Source organism: Branchiostoma lanceolatum, chromosome 2 (genome assembly GCF_035083965.1).
Source record: "Branchiostoma lanceolatum isolate klBraLanc5 chromosome 2, klBraLanc5.hap2, whole genome shotgun sequence".
In the NCBI taxonomy this organism is placed as follows: Eukaryota; Metazoa; Chordata; class Leptocardii; order Amphioxiformes; family Branchiostomatidae; genus Branchiostoma; species Branchiostoma lanceolatum.
This window is the reverse complement of record NC_089723.1, coordinates 15,733,026-15,755,892: the sequence shown is the minus strand read 5'-3', so window position 1 is coordinate 15,755,892 and position 22,867 is coordinate 15,733,026. Positions and strand designations below refer to the sequence as shown.

The window sequence follows — 22,867 nt, the reverse complement described above, 5'->3', positions numbered from 1 at the left end:
AAATGCATCTCAAGCAATGAGCAAAGCTTTCCAAAGTCTTCCAACAAAATGTGAAAGAACAAAGGTAAAAGAATTTATTGTTTGATGTGCCATGTCTGTAATTTCAGTCATTTGTAAAACCTTCCTGAACACATTCCACAATGAAGGCAACCTTTTTTGCCGAACATATAATATTTTTCGCTCACTCACATAAATTTTGCAGTCCCAACAAGATGCCATCCATATAATCAGATCAAAAAATACCTTACCGTACGCTTTTCATGCAGGTCTATTAGAAAAGCATATGAAAGCACAATACAATGATAATGTCACAATAGGACACGCGCGTTTCATCCACCTATGGTAGACGTACATTGATTGGTCTTCTTCAAATCAATCTAACCACAGTTGTGTTGAGGTGAAAGCTGCATACAGATTATCTCCAAGCAGATCCACACCGGGCGCGAAAATCGTAGTATGCTAGCCAGAGAAGGTCCAGAGAAGGTCCAGTCAGCCAGAGAGGGTCCAATAGCCCGGGCTATTGGACCCTCTCTGGCTGACTGGACCTTCTCTGGACCTTCTCTGGCTAGCATACTACAATTTTCGCGCCCGGTGTGGATCTGCTTGGAGATTACATACAGATGCAATCCCTTGACATGCCACCAATGTTGTGCCCTCCCTTGGGAATCGAAAGGCAATTTACACGACTCTTCTCACAGACAAAGGCGGTGTAAGGAGAGGGACCCCCGCCTTCCAATACCCTGCCCTAGACACAGTGGTTCCACCGCCACTACGGCCTCAAAACGGCCATGGGACTGAATACCTTGACGCTATTTTTTTTTACCTTGATCTATGAAAAGGTTAGTTTGCTGTAACTAGAAATATGTTTTATACATGCTTGGAGATACGTGAGATTTGATTTATGTTGTATGGTTGTATGGTTGTAAAAACCCACAGGGGCGAGTACGCCGCTCCCGTGATTAGAACCCGCGCCAATCCCCCTCCGCACGGCTTGGGAAATCAACGCGCTAACCACTAGGCTAAAAGGTCCGGACCAGTTAGACTGGTCAGTTAGTGGAGGTTGATCCCCACTGTTACATGGTAAAGGATAGGATGACTGATTTCCACTTGTGAGTCGCTTTGCCCACGAGACAATTGTGATTTGATTGAATTGAATCAGCTCTCATCCCCCCGAACCGATTCTGGGTGAGAACAGGAAAGTCGGGATCGCCTCCGCCGTTGTCGGGACAGTCGCTCTCCTCATAACGGTGTGGTTCTGTCCACTGTGCTGAAAAACCATCAGCTTTATGGTGGAAATCAGTAGTCCTATCAGACGATAAAGATAAGTAAATCTCCGGGACATATATAAAAAACAAACATTTCGAGTTAAAGCAAAAATATTTATCTAGTAAGCGCATGATCAGGCGTATGAGCGGGGGTGTTAATTATTTGGGGGAGGGGGCGCCATGATTCAGTACGGCGGCAAATAACGATCTTCCAGGCTATTAGACCCCACCACATACGTTGACATATCACGGATAAGACCCCCCACACACACCAAATAAACTCCGCCACTCCTTTTTAAATTTGAGGCTTGCAAATGAGGTTAGCATGAGCAAGCAACCACCCAACGTCAATGTGCAGTTCCAATTACAGCTCCTAGGTGGCCTAATAAAAAGACGAAGGCGAAGTGGAGAAAAAAGATAAATGACATGTACTTTTTCTTGTAGTTTTGAGGTATGCTAATAAGAGACAAATACGGAGTGTATGATAAGGGTAAACTACACGCACTAACTCTGTACTAACAGTAGTGTTTTTGCGGTACCCTAATATGGATATGAAGTGTAGAAAAGAAGGTAAAATACATGTACTTAAAGTAGCGCTAAATGGCTATAACACTGAGACTGAGCCCTTACATCTGCTTGGAGATTAGAGATAGATGACGTCATGTCATCGTTTCACGCGGTTTGGAAACAAATTAGCTTGTACCTCAACATGTATAAAAACGATGGAAAGAAGGATAAAACCAATTTGTTCTTCCTCTGTTTCTGCGTCATTTTTCAACCCATTGACTTTTGAATGTAGGTTGCATAACAAAGAGAGAAATTATCTGTATAGGCTTGTACAAAACCTATTTCCCTGTTTCATATATACTTAAGTACTGTAGAAAAATTCGTTTTCCTAATGAACCTAGACAAACCTTCAAGTGTGGCAAAAATGTGCAATAAAGGTCTTCATTCATTTAATATTGACAGAATTGTACTTTGTCCCGTTTCCCAAACTCATTTGTGTTTTTTATTTATTTTGCAAAGAGTCTTCTTAGAGGGCATTCGTGAATTATGTGATTAAAATATGTCTAATCATGTGGCCTGTTGGTCTAGGGGTATGATTCTCGCTTTGGGTGCGAGAGGTCCCGGGTTCAAATCCCGGACAGGCCCTCATTTTGTGATTTTTTTTGTGGTGGCATCGACTGCCCTTGCGGCTTGTGTTGTGTAGATTATGGACCCCAATCATACGACGTTAGTGACATCCTCTGGGGTTTAGCGTTATGCCAGAGGTCCGTGTTTGATGGGAGAGTCACACCTCAAGCATGTTATCAAAGAACCCACCATACTTATCGATAAGAGTAGGGATTAACACGCACACAGTCGGTGTAGGTTACGCTTGAAGGCCTCACACGATACGATCCATGCAAATATAGATATTGATTGATTTATGTAGGCTTTAATAATTTGTTTAATGACTTAACGTATTAAGTATTGGCTTTAAAAACTTGATTTTTTTCTCTCTCATTTGTGGGAAGATCCAAGAAGAACTTTGCGAAATGCATACTTCTCATCATTCTTGAAGCTGTCAGTATCTAATCCTAGCCCCCAAAACAGGCCCTTCTACGGGCGTATGGATCGTAGAATCTGTCAGAAAAAGGAATAATTAGCCAGTAGAGTCAGTCCATGGTGAAGATCACATTTCGCCCGCATAGGAGCCTGTAAATGAAACTCTGGCAAATAGTCTCCCTATAGTCGGCGTAGCTAGTCTGGTAGAGACTAATCTAAGGCGATTATCTTGCCGTATTACCCAATTAAACACCGCTAAGACTACGACAGGTGGTAAGCTCGAGCTCTTATCTGTTAATTAATGTTATAATCCACATAATCACCCATTGTTGACATTACACGAAGTACCAAAGTTGCTAGAAGGCTGGTCTCACTGCACTGTATGAAAAACAAGATTATATAATAAAGATCTTTGTGTTTTCAACGATACATTGTGAGCTAAGTGTGTGTACCCAAAGCCCCCAACTGTGTGTGTTATCCCATACATGTATGTATGCCAACTTCTAATGCTTGAAAGCCGATAACTTGGGCACCAGTTTCTAATCGGGCTGTAGGGTAGGTTTCCTCGGCACTGGAAGCTTCTATCACCGCCTGGCCAACCAAACCCACCCGGCGATTTTTGTTTTCCTGCCTGATTGTCTGCACAGCCCTGTTGCTAAAGAGCATTCTTCAGGGGGCTGAGGGAAATTTTCCTCGGGGGCACGTTGGCCCTCGTGCCGACGAGCTGACCTCTGTAAGACGTATAAGCCTGGATTCTAAGTTACAAAGCCTACGCATGGTGGTACACAATAGGTGGGGTATCGCATGTCCGGTAGCGCGTCTCGTTGCTAAGCAAGCCGTGGCGCTTAGCAACAGCCTTTTCACTCGCGGTGACCTGTGACCTCTATACACCTGTCCCTCCGTCAGGTTTTGACAGTAGTACCTAGTAGTCTTACCTGTAAATCGTACATAACACACTACAAAGAGAATGCCAAGGTAAGTGGTACCTGTTATCATATTTAGAGTGCAAGATAGCTTGGTCTTTGTAACGTTACGTACTAGATTCTGACGGGCGTTGTCGAGAGAAGGGTATACGTATGACAACCTGCTTTTTGTATAACCCCTCAAATGTTGGCCGTGTTACGTATAAGCTTGCTATAGCCTGGTTTGCCGTGATATTTGGTTGTGACGGTGTTGTCGAGTTTTGTCTTTGTACCATGTGTCGTTAGAAGAGACAAATCTCAACAGTCCACAAGATACGTGGAGTTGATACATGTTTTAGGACGACAGAATGTGATTCTGCGTGCAAATTGGTCACGTTTGTGTATGGTGTAGCCCGTATCAATGTGTATTCTATACAAATATACCCCAGTTCCTTCCTGAAAGGGCCACTCATTCAATTTGTTTGGTGCTACCTTTCCCCAAAAACTTTGCGTCGACAAGATTTGGCTTCAAACCGTTCGACGCCTTGTTTGAAAAATGCGTGAATAATTACCGCAATTTACACCGTGTTTGATGGCTGTATTGTATAGTCTGATCGTTTCTCTAGGGAACCGTCTTTTTGTCTCGTGCGACCGGCATTGTAGTACAACTGCTTTGAGTAAAAACAGAGGTTAACTGGACTTTGATTTGAAGACAAATATGTCGGACCCCGTTGAACTTTTCGCCACACAAAAGTGTTTGGTGGTAAATTTCCGTTCTATTTGAATTGTTGCGGGGGTTAGGTATTTCTAGTTTGTAGTCGTGGGGGTAAATTTTCAAATAGTTGTTGAGTAAACAAAGGTAGATGACATATTATCCGAGTTAAACTCTATCTTGGTAGCCAAGTTACGTTTCTGTATACATAGGAAAGCTAGGATTTAGCGACTAACTCTGTGCACCGGTCTTGGCTGAAGTGGGCGTCACATTGGCCGAACGTAATGTTGTGATTCGGACATTGATAGGGGGAATTAACAATAAAGTTGTTACACATACTATTGTGAAAAGGTGGAAAAGGGTGAACGAATCTATCTTTAGACTGGGAAGGTAATACTTATCGCTATGTATATTCTATCGTACGTGCGTCGTCATAGTTGTGGGTCCTGCATGGTCACATTCGTCCTACGACCGTCGTACGATCATTCTTGAGATTTTCTTGCCCATGTCTTGTAAAATTCAGCTGTCTTGTTAGAAGAATGGAAAAAATTGAGAACTTACAAAAAATTCAAGATTACGTATGAAAAAGAAAAATATCTCTGTAGATATACTAAATTTTGACTATCGCCGAGCAATGACTAGACTAAGGATCAGCGATCATCCATTGCAAATTGAAGTTGGTAGGTACAACCAGACTCCACCAAATAACAGAATGTGTACTTTCTGTGACAATGATTGTATAGAAGATGAAATATATTTTATCTTAGAATGCTCACTATACGCAGACATGCGCAGATCCCTTGTAAGTCCCATACAACTAGACAAGAAATATGCGCATCTTAAAAAGAACGAGCTATTCACATGTATCATGTCATCTAAAAACTACGATATAATTGGAAGAGTATGTGAATTTGTGTACAAATGTTTCAAGAAGAGAGAAGAGACTCTGTAGATTTAGATGGAATATATCACAATGTTCCATTTCTTTTACTTCATGTTACCTAATGCATTTAGCCCATGTTGGGCATGAATATGCAATAAAGTTCATTGTCATTGTCATTGTTAGCGAAAAGGCTGTCTTAGATTATTGTCGGTGGTTGGTTATGCCACAGCCTGTTTACGAAATTGTACGACATTCAAATCGTAAGACCACGAATGCGACATAACTGTAAAATGGTGTTATCCATTCAAAACCAAACTCGATTTTTGTTCACAGGTGACAATGTAAGGATGCCGTCGAAAAAGTATAACTTCACCATGTTTAAAGCTGCTACACCAATTGGGCGCAGGTAAGCTCTTCTATATGAAACCTATCATCACAAAAGCACCCCTCATAAGCACAGAGAAAACAGCACACTGCACCCGTGTTTAGGCGTTCCTTATATGGTACTGTTACTAATTAACGTGATTACGTCTGATCCAATCAGTGCGCAGCAACATGATCGGCGTACCGCTAAATAAAGCATGTATGACTATGGGTATAATGGGTATAAAAGCATCACTCGTTCACTCTAACGTATGTACTAAAATATATGCATATCACATATATATAAAACTGAAATGTTCAAATAAAGACTTCGCTAAGAAACGTAACGTTACGTGCAGTACAACTCGGTTTAGAATATAATTTAGAGATTCGTTCTAGTCCACACATGCGTTCTGTATTCTTGCCTTTTAGGATAGATTTGATTATGCTATATGTACTACATGTATGTATTGATTTATTCTGTTTCACACGTGTCATAGGTTTTGTATTGTTAGGTAAGATTTGTATAGTTTTGCTGTGCTTGTTGAGTGTGGAGAGTGTATAGTGTATGTTTATGTTGTTGGCTGTATCTCTGTTGACAACGGGGAAAGTACAGCTGCAGTCCTATATTTTGTCACCCAGATGTTAGGGTCGGGGTGTATAAACGTAGGTATGCAAACCGTGCGCAGCTCCCACCAGCTTCGGCTACCTGGCCGACCCATGTTATGTCCAACCAACTTGTTTGATAGATTTATGATAGATACACTTAATAGATGTAACACAATCCAACCCCCCCCCCTCCCCCCAGCTCCAGGGCGTCCACGGCCCCGGCTGCACCGGGTACCACACTGTCGTCAGGGAGATCGTCTCAGCTCGGGTCAAAGGTGGGGACAGCCCGCAGGCTATTCACGGTGAGTACAATCAAGAGTGACCACTTAACTTATGTCAGACTTTTAAAGAGAGTGACTAGGGACAAAGTGCTGCTCTCAGTACTGTATTATCTTGTAATTAACGAATGAAGGAATGGACAAATGAATGAATGAATATATATATATATATATATTGATATATCACATATGATAATCTATTTCAATATCTTCATTGTCCCTGTCTATCCAAAAGTTTCAGTGGCCCTCCTAAGGGAGGACTAAAGAAAAGAATGAATGAATGAATGAATGAATGAATACATGTCACAAAAAGAAGAGTTTGCCATGTACAACGTGAAATTGTGTGGCCTAAGCGCAATAGAAACGGAGATGGGCACCACTCTATACAGCGAAAGGTGTGAGAGGGACTTTAACTCTTAACTGATATACAGGCCACTGTGAATACTATAATCTAGTACATGGACTCAGATTCTGTTCGCTTCTTTGCAATGATGACACATTCGCCCGTATTATTCAAGTGTATGAAATGGGTGAAAACATAGCTTGTATTGTGTAGAGTTTTTGCGTTTCGGCGCCTTCGCGCCGGAACGCAATGTCCTGGCTTTTACCTTCGATGCATGCATAGCGCATGCAGGATGCTTCGATGCATGCTGTTTGGTTCAACACTGTGTCGCACACCAGAAGACCTTATATGGCAATACGTTCCCAAATCCTTGTATAGCCGTTGCCTTATATGACAAGGGAGCACGAAAAGGCAGGCAGGCTAGATTTGCATGACACACAGGAGGGCGACCGCATGTAACTGCTACAACTGTTCGGAAATATCATTGCATTGTGGTTTCGGACTTTGATATCCTGAAAAATGACCATATTACATCTATTCCACAAGATTGCAGAAGAAAAAAAATGATTTCGTCAAGAAAACGACCAAAAATCGACATAAATGATACCATATAGTGAGGTTATAGCGTTACGTACAGAGAAACGGGTTACGTACCGCAGCTTAGCCCATCTGGCAACGCGAAGCACTTCGGACCTAGAAGATCCGGGTTCGTGTCCGTGCATGGATTTTTTTTTCTTTTTAGATATTGAATATCAAAAATATATATTGATATTATATCAATCTATCAATATCATATTTATGAATATCATTTTTTCATTTTTTTCATTAATAAATAAAGAAATATTTTATATTTGTTATTTTTAAATATTCATTTAATATATACAAGGCCTTTGTCTTATGAACAGGACTTCATAGATTCCAAACCCGGCATTCGAATTTTTCTGTTCATTGTAATGGAAAATACCGTGCAGCGGCTCCTATGCGCGGTAAGATGATTCTTGCAAAACACTCGCCACTAAACTTCTATCCCCGATGTAAACAGAGGCTCTTGATGTTGTTTGCAAAACAGCGATCCTTTGTTACAGTAGCAAATGCTCCATTGTTCAGTATCGACTTCATTCAGACAACACGGACGTGGAAAGTGGCGCCGCTCGGCACAAAACTATGGGAATTTTCATGAATTTTAGCAAAATTACCCAGGAAAATAAGGAAGAAATGTTGTAAATGCGGAAACCAGAATAATACGGATGAGGTAGCTGTTGATTTGTTTGACATTTGGTAGTCATTTTAGATAGAACCTTAGCTGTTATGAACTTCTATTTCACTTAATTACCATAGTGCTGATGATTCAATGGTGCTTTTTCAAATTTTATGTTTTATTGCGTGCCATGTACATAATTACATTGATAGCTTTTATAATGAGCCTATTGTACATTTTACAAATAAGTACAAGTTGTAGGCCAAGACCAGCTTTTTCAAAAGCACTTAAGTTAAGTGACGTAACTTTAAAATTGCTTTCCCCAATCTGCCTTTCTCTATTAAAACAGTACTCATTTCCCAAAATGACAATTTTTCTTATAGACTGAACAGCCCTTGAGTGACTTTCTCTGGCAGATTTTACTTCAAGTAAAGGGAAAAGACAATTCACACTCATAAACGTAGCCGAAACGCCAGCTTTTTTGAAAAGCTCTTGTTTTATCTTTATTCGTCATTGCCATCTATAATGTTTATGCATGAAGGCAGTTGGGCGACTACATTTACCCAAGTGTGTCTGTGTACATGCTTCACTATGATAACAATCGTAAACATCCGATTCTTATCAGTGCTTTTTGAGGGGACAAGTCCAATCTGTTGTCGGTATCTAGAGAATGTAGGGCAGATAGTAGGGGGTCATCGATGAGGATATGCCGGCTATGTTTGATTAAAGCTGTGATATTTTTTTTACACATCGCAAGTTTATACATGGTGATTCTAGTTTTGTAATTCGCTGATTATTGCACATTTAATATATACATTTTACACGTACAAGTAATTCTGTCAAATACGTAACATTATTTAGTACAATGTATTTGATCGGTCCTATGTTTGTACTTGTGCTTGTGCTTGTGCCCCCTTGACGTCTTGCTTGACTGAAAGGACTACTCACCTGTATGAAGACAATTACCACAATTAACAGTTCAGCCAATAAGAGAATGGCAATTAGATGTTCGACCAATGAGAGAATGACTGCAGCATGTCCGTCAATTGGCACTTTTATGTTTTTATTTTGCACCTATCATTAGGTTCAACACACTAGGGTGAGGCTACGGGGCCGGTTTATTGTTTACAAGATCCACACATAGATAAATACATTGGTAAAAAATTGTTTGCCGTCTGTAACGTAAACAATCCCACGTTATATTCCAGCCGAGCCAAAGAGTGAGGTTCCCAGTGATCCCGGCGTCCTACGGTCCAACTCCACCGGGCTCTGCCTCCTTCAGTCCGCCCGGGTCCGGTCAGTTCTCCCCGCCCAGGTCCAAACCGGTCACCCCGAAAATTGCCTTCAGAGAAATCACGTCACCTGGATCTAAACAGCTATCTCCAGCTGGATCATACCAGGTGACCCCACCTGGATCCAAACAGGTGACCCCACCTGGATCCAAACAGGTGTCCCCGCCTGGATCTAAACAGGTGACTCCACCTGGATCTAAAAAGGGGACCCCACCTGGATCCAAACCTGTCAGTCCACCTGCTAAGTCGGCGTCACCTGACGTGGACCTCCCGTCCAGCAGGACAACACCTAGAAGTCGGCAATCACTGGATGACTTCTTCCCCAAGAAACCACGTGAGTGTCAAACATTTTTTAGCAGCAAAGGCTTGCCTTTAGGATCAATATAGTTTGAAACCTGTAACAAAGTACACACCTTTATCGAACACAAAAGAACGGCATTCATCGTGAATTTAACCAACTCTCCTGACGCGCACTGATCTTAGGGACGTGTGACGTCAGAAGTGGGGTCAAAGGTGGCCGGAAGTCGATACCTGCCGCCGCCATCCCCAGGTTCAACGTGGGGTGATTGGCCATGACGTATTTCTTTTTTGTTAGATAGTAGCAGGTATCGTGTCAACGCAGGTGATGATGAGTTATCATTCTTTATAGCTTGAATGATCATACAGATCTAGATTTAGAATGTCAGTAAATACAAAAAGAGACAAGAAAACGCTTGAACAAGAGGATCGAAGAGAATGGGAGCTATAGCAAAAATTATTTTCTTCCGGGTCACTCAAGTGTCAGGGTGTGATTTTTGGCGACTACTCAGGGGCGAGCCAAATACTAATGTTCTTTTATTTTGTCCCCCAGAGATATTTTGGTACGACAGATACGGTTTCCCCAAGCACCTAGAGGTGAAGAAGTGCCGCCGGTCGCACACGGTGGACCTGCTGTCGGACTCCACACAGGTGTTCCCGGAGGCTTACATCTTCCAGCCTTACTTGTGTAAGTGTGCATTCATGTACTTCACCGTGATTATTTCAACGTTGTATCAGCATACAGCCATCTCTATGTGTGTACTACAGTATAAAAGTAAAAGTACTTCATGATGATTTTGATTACATCCGTGAAAACGGAGGTATTGTTTTCGGCTTGTTTGTTTGCCTTTTGATTGCATCCGTGAAAATGGAGGTATTGTTTTCGGTTTGTTTGTTTGTTTGCCTTTTGATTACATCCGTGACAATGGAGGTATTGTTTCCGGTTTGTTTGTTTGTTTGTTTGTTTGCCTTTTGATTACATCCGTGACAATGGAGGTATTGTTTCCGGTTTGTTTGTTTGCCTTTTGATTACATCCGTGAAAATGGAGGTATTGCTTTCGGTTTGTTTGTTCGTTTGTTTGTTTGCCTTTGTGCGTGTGTAAGTTTGCTCCGGCTGGCCCAGGTCCAATGTTGGGCTGGATGCCGGAAAATGGTGCAACTGGCCATGGAGACTTGCAGAATTGAAATGCTGGTTTGGCCTGGGCCCAATTTTTTTGCCACAGGCTTGGCTCGGGTCAAAGTACCACAGGAATGTAGGATATGCATAAGTAGAATTAGCGAGAAAATCACAATAATGAATAAAACAAGAAGACATGACATCTGTATATTTCAAGCAGGTGTGAGATCTCAGATTCCTTGTTTTATATGTTAGTGCTTTTCAACCATATTTTTCTACGAAGAAAAACAACTTCATCCTTCAACATAGACCCTCTGCTTTGGTCATGTCACCAAAAAGAACACATGACTCAGGTGATTGGTCAAAGGTCTCTACTTGGACATCCATTGAAAAAAGTTCCATGAAGACGATCTTGTGGCACACGTTGTGTCTACTGCTGTAACCATTCACCATTCAAATTGAAAAGAAAGGACATTTCAGACGATATCAACAACTCGTCAACAAATGTTGTGATAAACCTAGAGAAATAAAGCTTACCATGTCTATCTCAATTTATAACTAGTGTGTTAAAGTAGGCGCAGTTACTCTGATAAATTCTGCGCAGAATGATGTCTCACTCCAAATTCTCAATCAAATCCATCTGCAGTGCTAACGCTTTCCAGTAGAGGTCCTTCCTGTCAGGTCGTAGTTTCAAACCCGCATCGAAAGCCCTTAGGGCGGTCACCAGGTCTCCTTGGCGCTGTTTGAAATTTCCGAACTCTGCATATAACTGTGCAGACGATCTGTGTCTCTCCAAGGCTTCGAAAATGTACTTCTGTGCCTCTGCTATACGTCCCAGCTGTGACAGTGCGTCAGCGGCGCCCAGATATCTATTTCGAAACACAAGAGGACACAAAATATGTGAATGCATTTTTACGTGACGTTGACGTCATCACTCTGTCCGCCGCCATGTTGGTGTCCCTATCTGCATGTCAGTGAATCATAACACATGTGTTATTTTTACCCTTTTAATCACCGCTATCGAATGTCTAGAGCTCAAAGAAGATGACACCAGAAGAATATTTCAAAGCACTAAAATGCTGGTGTACGCTTTAGGGGGCACCCCCTAGTTTATTTTGGGTCTCAATTCGAGTTTGCACACCCTCAAGTCTAGCGACCGTCTCTTCCAGGAAATACTTCTGAGCCAAAACAACTGTGAATGGGAATGAAGGATATCCCTCTAACGTAACATGACCTATTTACGTGCAGAACCTATTTACGTCCGGTTTGGCTCATGTCCACATGTCGCGGTGTATTATGCCAAAGCCTGTTCTCATGAGCAATAAAGAACGTCACAAGTATGATCCTTAGCCATCTCTCTCTATTATACAAAACAATGAAAAAGGTTTACGTCCAGCGACTTAACAGAATAAACTCCTGAACCAGTAACAACAAGTTGCACGGAAGCGTCACGCATAACGAATTTCATATGTAATTCGACACCGCGTACTTCATCATGTTTTTGGAACTTGCACAATAGCTAGTATCTTTTAAACGTAGCTGACGTTAAACCTTTCTTTGATATTCAGACTATCCTTGGTGATTCGAGGTTTGAATCTCTTACCAGTTTAAGGAAGGTTTGATACAACCTAGAGACCCCCGCACCAGAGACTAATTTTTGCACGGCAAAGCATAATTACCATGCGTTTACCACGTGAACGCCACGTGCCGCGCATGTCGGGGAAATTCACAGATAAACGCTGAATTCTTCCATCGCGTCAAGCAAGTGGCGGGGCAGACATACAGTGATTTTACTATCATTTGTCTGTAGACTACTTTGGACAGTTACTGTGCATTTTTTTGTGGTCTATATTCTTCAAGCATAGCGCTAGAAGGGAAAAGATGAAGTGGACGATAATGGGTTACCCTAGCAGAATTCTTCGTCATATACCTCAGTATAAATACATGCTCGCACGGCGTTAAATAGGCGGATAAAAACTTACAGACCATGCATTTGCTTTTTAGAAGAGCTGATATTTCCGACCATGGGTTTAAAATTTGGCTCTGTCCGCGCGGTTTTAAGATAAATGCGGTTTGAATAAATCGGACGTTAATTGGTTATGTTACGTTAGCTACAAGAAAACCCCAGTTTTGGTTTCTTCAACCTCTGTAATTTTAGTAAACATAAGAGGGAAAAAGTATTTTTCCGTCAAAAATGAGGCGCAAAATTGGGCATTTTCCCGTGGAACTAAACACATCACAAAATTTCTTTGACACGCAAATAACTGTTAGTGTTAGAAAGAGAAAACTACAAGGTATAATCAAGCCCATTATAAAGAAAATCCTACCGCTGAGATTTTCACAATAACCCGACGCGCGAGGTAATGCAACACGGCCAAAAGAACGCAACAAAGGTCAATCTGTGTCAAAGGGGCAGTTAACCTTCAACGCGTATGGATATCCGGAATTAAGGCTCGGATCGAAACGTAATTTCCACCCGAAACACACCAATTCATACGCTTGTCAGCCATGTTAGTATTTAATGTCAGTTCCAAGCATATTTTGAGAAATGTGAACTCAAACCCAGACCCTCGCTCGAAACCCTTTCGTCCCTTTTTGTCGCGGACTACCACGGCCCTGTCGCGGAAGAACTGGTGCGTGCACCGTTAAGCTATGATCAGTTGAAATGGAAATAGGGACGCCAACATGGCGGTCAACACCTTCCTGCTTGATTGATATGGAAAGTATGTGAAACGCTCAAAGTTTGTGACACTTTCTTTGTCGTGCACAACGTGGCTCTGTTTTAAAGGAGTCCTAAACTCTCCAGAGGGAGGGGGGTATTTTCGAATAGATAATAATTTTAGGAAGTAAAAATGAATGCTAATTACAGTACAATGTATATGATAAAGTCCCAACTAGTCCCGTGGGCATCAAAAAGCAATCAGTATTCTACTAAATTCCCCAGGTGACCCTCTATTTTCTAATTAATTAGCTTAAACAACCTCAGCCTATGGCTGAATAGAATGTACATAACAAGGCTTGACAAGTTAGGTTACAAAAAGAATTCCAGGGGTGATAAGAAAAACTTGTATTGTTATGTGTTATCTTATTAACAACTGGCCTTCTTATTGTGCTTATCACCCCACACCTAAGCCAACAATATTCACGATGAAGGAAGTGTATATACGTATAGGGAATACATGGGTAGGGTCTGCACGGGTTGAGTGAGTATCATATTGTTTTACAAAACACACCTTGTGTACGTTGATGAAAGTTAGACATCCAGGTAGTAAGATACGCCAAAAATAATTACTCAAGCAACTGGATAAAGTTTTGAAACAGTCAGACGTTTCAGACAGCATCCACTGTCTTTCGTCAGTGACTAACGATAGGACTGAGAACACCAGGTTTTATTGTTTACAGTAATCTTAGACAGGGAACAGTACGACAAGAAGGTTCAAGACCTATTGGGAGACAAAGACATCTACATGCCCTTGAAAAGGGATCCCACAAGCAAATTCAAAAAGGCAATCCATGACGTTCTCAAGAGATTGGAAGAGAAAGATAAAGTTCTGGATCATGTCACTTATCTAAGGCTTAATCCCACTACAGAACAACCCCCCTCATTCTACGGCCTTCCCAAAATCCACAAACCAGGCGTCCCTCTACGACCCATAGTCTCCAGTATATAATCAGTCACTTACAACCTAGCAAGTCATCTGGCTAAGATTTTGGGACCATTAGTGGGGAAGTCTCAGCATCACGTACAGAATAGTGCAGAGTTTGTCCACAAAATCAAAGACATCAATGTAGCAGAAGATGAAATCATCACTTCATATGATGTGTGCTCGCTTTTCACTTGCATACCCCCCAAGGAGGCAGTCGCAGTAGTTAGGGAAGCCTTGGAGGCCGACGACACCCTTGCAGATAGAACCAACATTTCCATTAAACACATATGTGAACTACTAGACCTTTGCCTAGGGTGCACATACTTTATGTACAAACAACAGTTTTTCCAGCAAGTGCACGGCTGTGCTATGGTATCACCGGTTTCACCCATTGTAGTGAACCTGTACATGGAGAAGTTTGAGAACAAAGCCCTCAGTACTTTCAATGGCCCTCCCCCAGCAAACTGGTTTCGCTATGTAGATGGCACTTGGTGTAGGCTAAAAGAGAGAGTAGCGGACGACTTCTTTGACCATATAAACCAGGTAGATGACAACATCAAGTTCACACAGGAGTCGTGTCAAAACAACAGGCTCCCCTTCCTAGACACCAAAACCATCATAGAGAAGGATGGCAACCTTCAGTTCGAAGTGTACAGGAAACCGACCCACACTGATCAATATCTGGCCTTTGATTCCCATCACCCTTTAGAACACAAACTGGCAGTGATCAAAACTCTCTTCCATCGGGCAGACAACGTCATCACCTCAGACGAAGCGAAAACAGACGAACACAGGCATCTCCGTGCGGCCTTGGCCAAGTGTGGCTACCAAAATTGGACCTTCAACAAAGCCCTCAAACCTTCTGACCAGTCTAAGAAAACACTCAAGTGCAAACCATTGACCAACAGAAACAAGGCCAACATTACCATTCCCTACGTCCAAGGAGGATCGGAAAAACTCAGACGAATCTTCCAAAACTTCAACATTGCCACTAACTTCAAACCTCACTCAACTCTCAGGCAGAAATTGGTCCATCCAAAAGACAGGCCTGAAAAAGGCATCAAAGCCAATGTCATCTACAAACTGAAATGTGAGGAACCGAACTGCAATAACATGTACATTGGGGAGACAAGTCGACCACTAAAAGAAAGGTACACGGAACATTGAAGAAAGAGCGCAAACCGCTATTCCTCTGCCATTTACCACCATCTAAAACACAACCAGGGACACTCATTCAATCTCGAATCCACGGACATCCTAGATCGTGAAGAACGCTGGTTCGAACGGGGAAAGAAGCAATATATGAGAGGATGTACAACCCCGCCCTCAACAGGAAAGGGGGTCTACGCGTTGAACTTTCAGGCACTTGGGATAATGCACTGCCCACCACCCCCCACCCCCGGACAAACAACATTTAGTTACTGTACTAAAATCAACAGTAGCTAATTGAACTATTGGCACAAAACTTTGTCTTGAATTAATCTTCTTTTAAAGACTACTTCAAGACATCCTAAATTGTCTTAACCTCATTAACATACCCATTCAGAGTTTTGGTATAAAACCTGGTGTTCTCAGTCCTATCGTTAGTCACTGACGAAAGACAGTGGATGCTGTCTGAAACGTCTGACTGTTTCAAAACTTTATCCAGTTGCTTGAGTAATTATTTTTGGCACACCTTGTGTAATTCACCACCAGCGGAATTCTGTAAAAAGTCGGCTGATTATGTATTATTTGATACATGATCTAGTGGAAAATAACACTCTCTTCTGGAGTTTAGGACTCCTTTAATAACTTACCCGAGGTGCTGGAAAGGATCCACTGCGATCGCTGCCCTGAAGTTTTCCGCAGCGGCTTCGAAGTTCCCCTCCCTCATGTGGAACATTCCAACAGCGTAGTCAGGGATGGCGTTTCCGTGGGAATGGACGTTGTTGACTCTAAGCGCGTGCGCCCCCTGGCGGATGGCTTCCTCCGATGCAAGTTCCTCCACGGCCTCCATGAATTGGGTTCGGCCGGGTAGTGGAGTTATCTGGTCTTCCCTGAAGGATACGGCTATGGTTTCTCCCATATTAATAGCACTATGATAGAAACCTGTGGAAAGGAAGGGACACCTAACTTCAACATCGCTTTCTGCTTACTAATATAATAGATAGAAAGATTTTTACAGGGCACAATAGATTTGTTTCAGTGTACGAAGCAGGCACACACCAATGAAATTCACCTACGTCAAAGTTAAGTAATCTCTGCTATATCACATGGTCCAAATTGCAAATGGCGGAGGTTCGAGGCCCGCTCGCACATGGAAGTTTGGGGTTGCATTCGTCCTTTCGGATGGGAACGTAAAGTCAGTGTATGAGGGAGATTTAGGCGTAAACTTCAGGCGTCAAACGTCTGCATGTAAAAGAACTCAAAACTCTAATCGAAAATAGTACTACGTGTTGTACTAGCTTCTCATACTGAGGTCACGCGTTTTCCCCTACCTTGTGGGATGTAAACTATGTCACCAGCCTCCTGCACGCACTCTAGCGGGCGTTTGTGGTATGGCAGCAACTTGTACACGTACTTCGCCCAATCGGCTGGCTGATACCAGTGCAGACCGGGAGGAACTACCGACCGGTTGTAGACGTACCAGTGCTTCTCTCCGAAGACCACGCCGTTCCAAGCGTCGCCGTGCTCGTGCCAACCTAGACCCAGGCCGGATCTACCGAGAAACAGCAAACCTGCCGGTTTTTGGAAGTACTGCAGGTATTCCGGTGGATAGATCTTGTCTTGCAGCTCCGCGTAGCTCGGTAGCTTGCTGTCGACCACGTAGGCCATATCCACGCTCGAGGCATTGACCATATCCATGTGGGCGTGGACGTAGTCTTTTAAAGCAATCATCTCCTCCCCCATACCACCGTTGGAGTTAATGGTATCCTCGTAGCCATATTGAGCCATGTGATCCCCATATTTCCCGACAAGTCCTGCACGGGTCCACGTTTCCGTATCCGTCCAATCTTCCGCACCGCCAGAGAACTTCAGCAGCAGGGGCTCTCTGTTTTGATACTTCTCTTCAAATTCCGCTTTGGTGAGGTTGTTAGCATATCTGACGTCAAAATCACAGTTGGATTCTTCAGATAACTTGTGGTGTGTTTCAACAGAACGCCGCCAGCCGCCGGCCAATGGTACTGCAGCTAGAACAGATCTAGAGATTTGGACATGATTGTGTTGATCTACGTCACCGTCGTCGCCATGGTTATCTTGGGCTTTCGTAGTTTGGGGTTTGCCAAGTTCCCTTGCAGCCTGAAAAAAATGAGAAAAAAATCATAATAGAGTTTCATCATTACAGCTAGACTTAGCGGTAGCGTAGTTACAGTGCTAGCGAAGCTTCAGTCGTCTTGTTTCTCCCATCGTTCAATAGCAACATAGATACTTTGACCTTTAGCCCTTTATGTAATGGTCAACTACTGCATTTAGCCCATTTGGCTGAGAACGCACAAATAAAGATAAAGATCAAGATCGTCATCAATTGTCACTATGCCCATTAAAGTGTCATCAAACCCCTTTCACCCAGAACTCACGGTACGAAACCGAAGTGTTCTCAATTAAAAATGGGTGGAACTTGGAAAATGTCATTTATAAGCAAGGCTGGTCTACCATGTGCACCAGTGATAGTATGCAACATTGCCATGCAGAATACCTCAAACACGATTTTCGCGCCATATCCTAGAACCCAAAATGATGGATGTTGAGTGGTACCGCGCGTAGTGTACACGAAAATCGTGTTCGAATTACTCGAATTTTAGACTAACTTTCTACGAAATGGTGACGTCAAAATCTCACCCAGTGTTGAGAGCATATCATGTACTTAGGCCACGTTGCTTTGATTATTAACAAAAGTTCAGAAAAAAAGTTGCCTTCGTTATGAAATCTAAGCGGACAGGAAGGTTAAACAAACGAATAAACAAAGAGAGTATGGTGTACCAAATGATAGATTCTTCATTTTTTTCTTTCACATTTTCTTTTTTGACTTTGGAAGTTGCTTTGGTATACTAAGACATTACTATTATTTTCCCAAAATATATATATTTTTTGACAATCAAGGCATGTTTTTGCTATTTTGCTTTTTTTTTGGAAACGGACGAAATTTGATGCGGAAGCTCAGTGAGAGGTGTGCTGATAGCAATTCAGTACCAAGGTCGCAAACCACTGTCGCCAGCAATTTCTGTTTTCTGTACAGATTTTCAGAAGGCTAGGGCTCTACGTTACATACAATGTGCAGAAGACGGTCTTATAGAGTATCAGAAGGTAAAACCTGACCTTATTTTCTTCCAGCGAATGCAATAAAACGACTTATCGTCCAATAGCTTGTCCACGACGATTACTCGAGCCACGCCCTCTAAGCAACGCCTCACCAGATACAGCCATCTTATTGGCTGAATCGCTAATTCTGATTGACAGCCACGAATCACAACAAAGACCGCGCTGAAACTCACCTTTCCTTTTTCGAATTCCCAACGTGCTTGGAACAGCTTTGTTGTTCTTGGGGGAATGTCTTCTCCCGTGTTTTCGTCATCAACTCGCCTGAAGTCGTAGCTAAAGGATCTTGTTTGCGTTTTCAAGTCAGCTGCGAAGTATTTCGGTAGAAGACACATACAGATGATAGTTCCAAGGAGAGAGATACAGAACACACCGACAACAAACGCTTTTGAGGCTGCGGAGTTCGACTCAGGGGTTCCAACGTCGTTGCTATCTACATCGCCACTTCTGTCGCCTTGCCCATCCTCGTTGTATGAAGACTTGGTCGAACTAAGTAGGACCGAACGTCTACGTCTGACGTCTTGTGGGGGCTTCCTCTTGTGTCTCATGGCAAAAATCTGACGAAAAAACCATCAAACCTAGACAGGAGTGGCTCTTTTCTGTGTACTTGTCAAGGATCGAACGTTCGATGTTTCTATTCGATCCCCTTGACAACAGTCGATTCCGGCCTGGTCCATTTAAGCGGAGGGGTATTTGAACATTCGTATGCCTCATAGTTTAAAACGCATTGTTTAAAACACATCTTTTTATTAAATACGTAGGCTGAAAAGACCACATTAGAAGCCAATTTTAATAAAAAGGCTTAAATTCCTGATTGTTGTTTGTACAAACCATTCTCGCGTCCCCTTGGTAAGTAATAGTGGTATCTTCCACGGAACACCGAGTTCGAACATTCGATTGTAGTTGTCACGTTCAACTCAATGGCCTCAGATGACCTCATTGTCCAACACGTGACGTTAGCCTCAGTTTTCCCCGCTGTATTGTCAGAGAGAGGTTTGTCCTCATTGGTTAAAATGATAATGTATTTATGTTTTGTGTAGTTGACAGGAAAGACGGCCCCGCTGTATTGTCAGAGAGCAGAGAGGTTTGTTCTCATTGGTTAAAATGATAATGTGTTTATGTTTTGTGCAGTTGACAGGAAAGACGGCTCCGCTGTATTGTCAGAGAGATTTGTTCTCATTGGTGAAAATGATAATGTATTTATGTTTTGTGCAGTTAACAGGAAAGACGGCAGAAACCACCCTCCCGGAAGTACAGAGTATGACTCGCGGTTCAAGTGGGTGCCCTCCCCCTTCTACCGACAGCACTGGTTCCAGATGAAACTGGTCGAGAGAGCAAAGAGTAAGTTGAACTCATTTTGCATCTTCAGAAAACACATTTTTTTTACATTGACACGAAATCTTTCTCCCCCTAGATCCACAGGTCGAAATGAATAAGAAAAAAGCGGGATAGCCACCATTTTTAAACAACTTTCATATAGCCTTATGTATTGTTCTGAAGCAAAGTCATGAAGTTACACTGTAATTTCCAATACAAAAATTAGACTTACCCAAATTTTCACTGTTGGAAATTACAGATGAACTTTGTATGATTTCTACCAACACAGATGAAATTGCAAGTCACATTTACTTATTGTTCATCAGTATTTAAAGCAAACTTCCAACATCGCTTTTAAAGTTTGTCTTTTACCGTTTTAGATAAACACTCAAATATATCAGGAAACGAATAGTAATTATGTGTGATTGCTACCAGGCTGATAGAAAAGTAAACACATGAAGTAAGCCTGGGTATAAAGTTACGCACTGTTACTATATGTGTATCTAAAATGCGAAGTTTGACAGAAAGGTAAATTGTTGATGTCTTAGAATAAAACAAAGCACAAGTAACGCTGAGTTCTCTCCTTTTTCTCCTTCTTATTAAGATCCCCCAAGACATCCTTGGTCACCTGTCACGGTAGTGGAGTCCGTTCAGGATGGAGCACCTGCTGCTATGACGTCACCTGCTGAACAGGTTGTGCCGCAAGGGGTCGCTTCGGTTGGTTCTGCGGGACCAGCCACGCCACAAGAGGTCGCTGTTGTAGCAGCACAAACCACTGTAATAGCCACGCCGCAGGAACTGGCTGTGGCCACACAGAGGTGTTCAACATAGCGTCAGTACCAAAAACGTTACCAACAAAAATGACCCTGCAGTTCATAAAAAAGCCGCTAGGCGACCCAATCGTACATCTTTTCCAGACGAAGAGCTAGCTGACACCCTAAAACCATGACCATAACATGTCCAAAACGAGCCAGAACATGAGAAGCTCTGTTACTGTACCTTAGAAAGCCGCTAGGGGGCCTACATCAAAAGCTGCCCTTCCTTTTGCTGACTTGTATTCATACATCAATTACTATATATCATAATACCAAACAGCTTTTCAAGTTATGCTGTCCGCAATCACTGAAAATAGTTGGCTGTTTTTCTAACGATTCTTGGAAAGAAAAGTCATCAAGTTACTTCCTACCTTTCTGTGCAAATTTTACATGAAAGAAACATGTACGTAGTTTGCATGATCATGAACTTTGCATGATTAGCGTTTGTTTTTTCGGTGATATGTCATTGGTGTTGTTGTTGTTGTTTGTATTTACATTTGTATATTAAAAATGAATGATATTTGTGAGAATTCTTTTTCACTCGTGTATAATGTGCATTTTTTCTGGTCTATGTTCTTCAAGTATAGCGCTAGAAGGAGAAAGACTGAAGTGGACGATAATGGGAAACCTTAGCACAATTCGTCATCATAGACCCCAGTATAAATACCTGCTCGCACGGCTTTAAACAGGCGGAGAAAAACTTATAGACTATGTATTTTCCTTTTAGAAGAGCTGGTATTTCTTTCCATGGGTTAAACATTTGGCTCTGTCCGCGCCGTTTGAAGATAGATACGTTTTGAATAAATCGGACGATAATTGGTCATGTTACGTTACATGTAGCCACAGTTTTCATTCAGGCTCACCAAGTGTCGTCTCCCTGGTGACGTCTCGTCACTACAAACCGTCACTGACACGATATTAGACACAAGAATGCGCACCGTGTAATTTTACAGATGACACAGCTCGCCTGTAAAAAAACAGAAGAATGCCGTTCTATTCATCAGACTCACCGTAAATCGTACGGTTGACATCGTCCCCAGGAGACTCTTTCCGCTCCGCCGAACATCCTACTTCGGGCACAGTATAGACCCCGTAAAAACCACTTACAGTCTTCGGCACACATTCGCTCTGAATAATTTAAAAGAGCAATTATCTATTGAAGTGGGATTTTCAGTTGGGTGGGCAAGCGCCTCTTGTCCTACGGTTAATATACATCGTATTGTAACGGCTTTACTGGACAAAGGGGAGTCATCATGGTATTGTCACATCCGATTCGAACAAAATTCACACCTGTCGCTGGAGATAGAAGGTGTGTAACGGTCATTCACCTGTGGTGTCTGGGAACGACGTAAGGATGGAATATTCGCACAGAACGTTAAGATATTGGTTCTGATTCGCTATGGGGGAGGGGGGTTGAGTCATAAAGGCCCAGGGGTGAACTTATCAATGAATGAAGACCTTTATTGCACATTTTTGCCACACTGGGCTAAGGACAGGTCACAATAGGACAAACTTGTTGAACAGATAAGGTTTACAGATACAAAATAAAACTTACTACTCAGTAGATAAATTCAGCATCTCCTCGCTTGTCACTTATTTCAGAGATGAAAGAACAGATATGTTTCTCGATGGAAGGTTTGTCTAGTATCATTAGGAAAATGAATTTTTCTACCGTACTTAAGTGTATGAAGTAAGGAAATAGGTTTTGAATTGTGCAAGCCTATACAGTTCATCAATAATATAAGTGAAGGAACGAACAATCTAAAGATTGACTTATGACAGGACAGTACTGTATTCTAGCGTTTGTGAGAGTGAAAGTCACAAACAGTGGACTCAGTTTAATAGGCTTCAAAGCAGGCTTCATGCGTTGTTTTCTGGTTGTACATCGGTTACCTTAATGCTGCGGATGTTAGAAAGTCGGTAGAAAAGGGTAAAGATAGTCCCATAGCTTTTTTAGGCCGTAGGGGTAGTGAGTTGTTATTCAC

At 42.3% G+C, this 22,867-nt stretch overlaps 2 protein-coding genes and 1 non-coding gene across 3 annotated transcripts; 2 read left to right on the top strand and 1 right to left on the bottom strand.

Moving 5' to 3' along the window:
- The first annotated feature begins 2,345 nt into the window (after window positions 1-2,345).
- Trnap-ugg (transfer RNA proline (anticodon UGG)) lies at window positions 2,346-2,417 on the top strand. Its single transcript has one exon. It is a non-coding gene; the product is annotated as a tRNA-Pro (tRNA).
- A 1,250-nt stretch (window positions 2,418-3,667) lies between these two features.
- Window positions 3,668-21,402, top strand: LOC136427585 (MAP7 domain-containing protein 3-like). Its single transcript, XM_066416556.1, has 7 exons — window positions 3,668-3,788; window positions 5,644-5,716; window positions 6,482-6,584; window positions 9,310-9,727; window positions 10,244-10,378; window positions 19,966-20,091; window positions 20,672-21,402. The coding sequence occupies exons 2-7, from the start codon at window positions 5,658-5,660 to the stop codon at window positions 20,896-20,898; spliced, it is 1,068 nt and encodes a 355-aa protein (XP_066272653.1). The 5' UTR covers window positions 3,668-3,788; window positions 5,644-5,657; the 3' UTR covers window positions 20,899-21,402.
- Window positions 11,001-19,298, bottom strand: LOC136426415 (uncharacterized). The gene is made up of 4 exons (XM_066415080.1): window positions 18,927-19,298; window positions 16,932-17,733; window positions 16,251-16,542; window positions 11,001-11,676 (listed from the first exon to the last, which is right to left on the bottom strand). The coding sequence occupies exons 1-4, from the start codon at window positions 19,296-19,298 to the stop codon at window positions 11,421-11,423; spliced, it is 1,722 nt and encodes a 573-aa protein (XP_066271177.1). The 3' UTR covers window positions 11,001-11,420.
- Window positions 21,403-22,867: the final 1,465 nt, after the last annotated feature.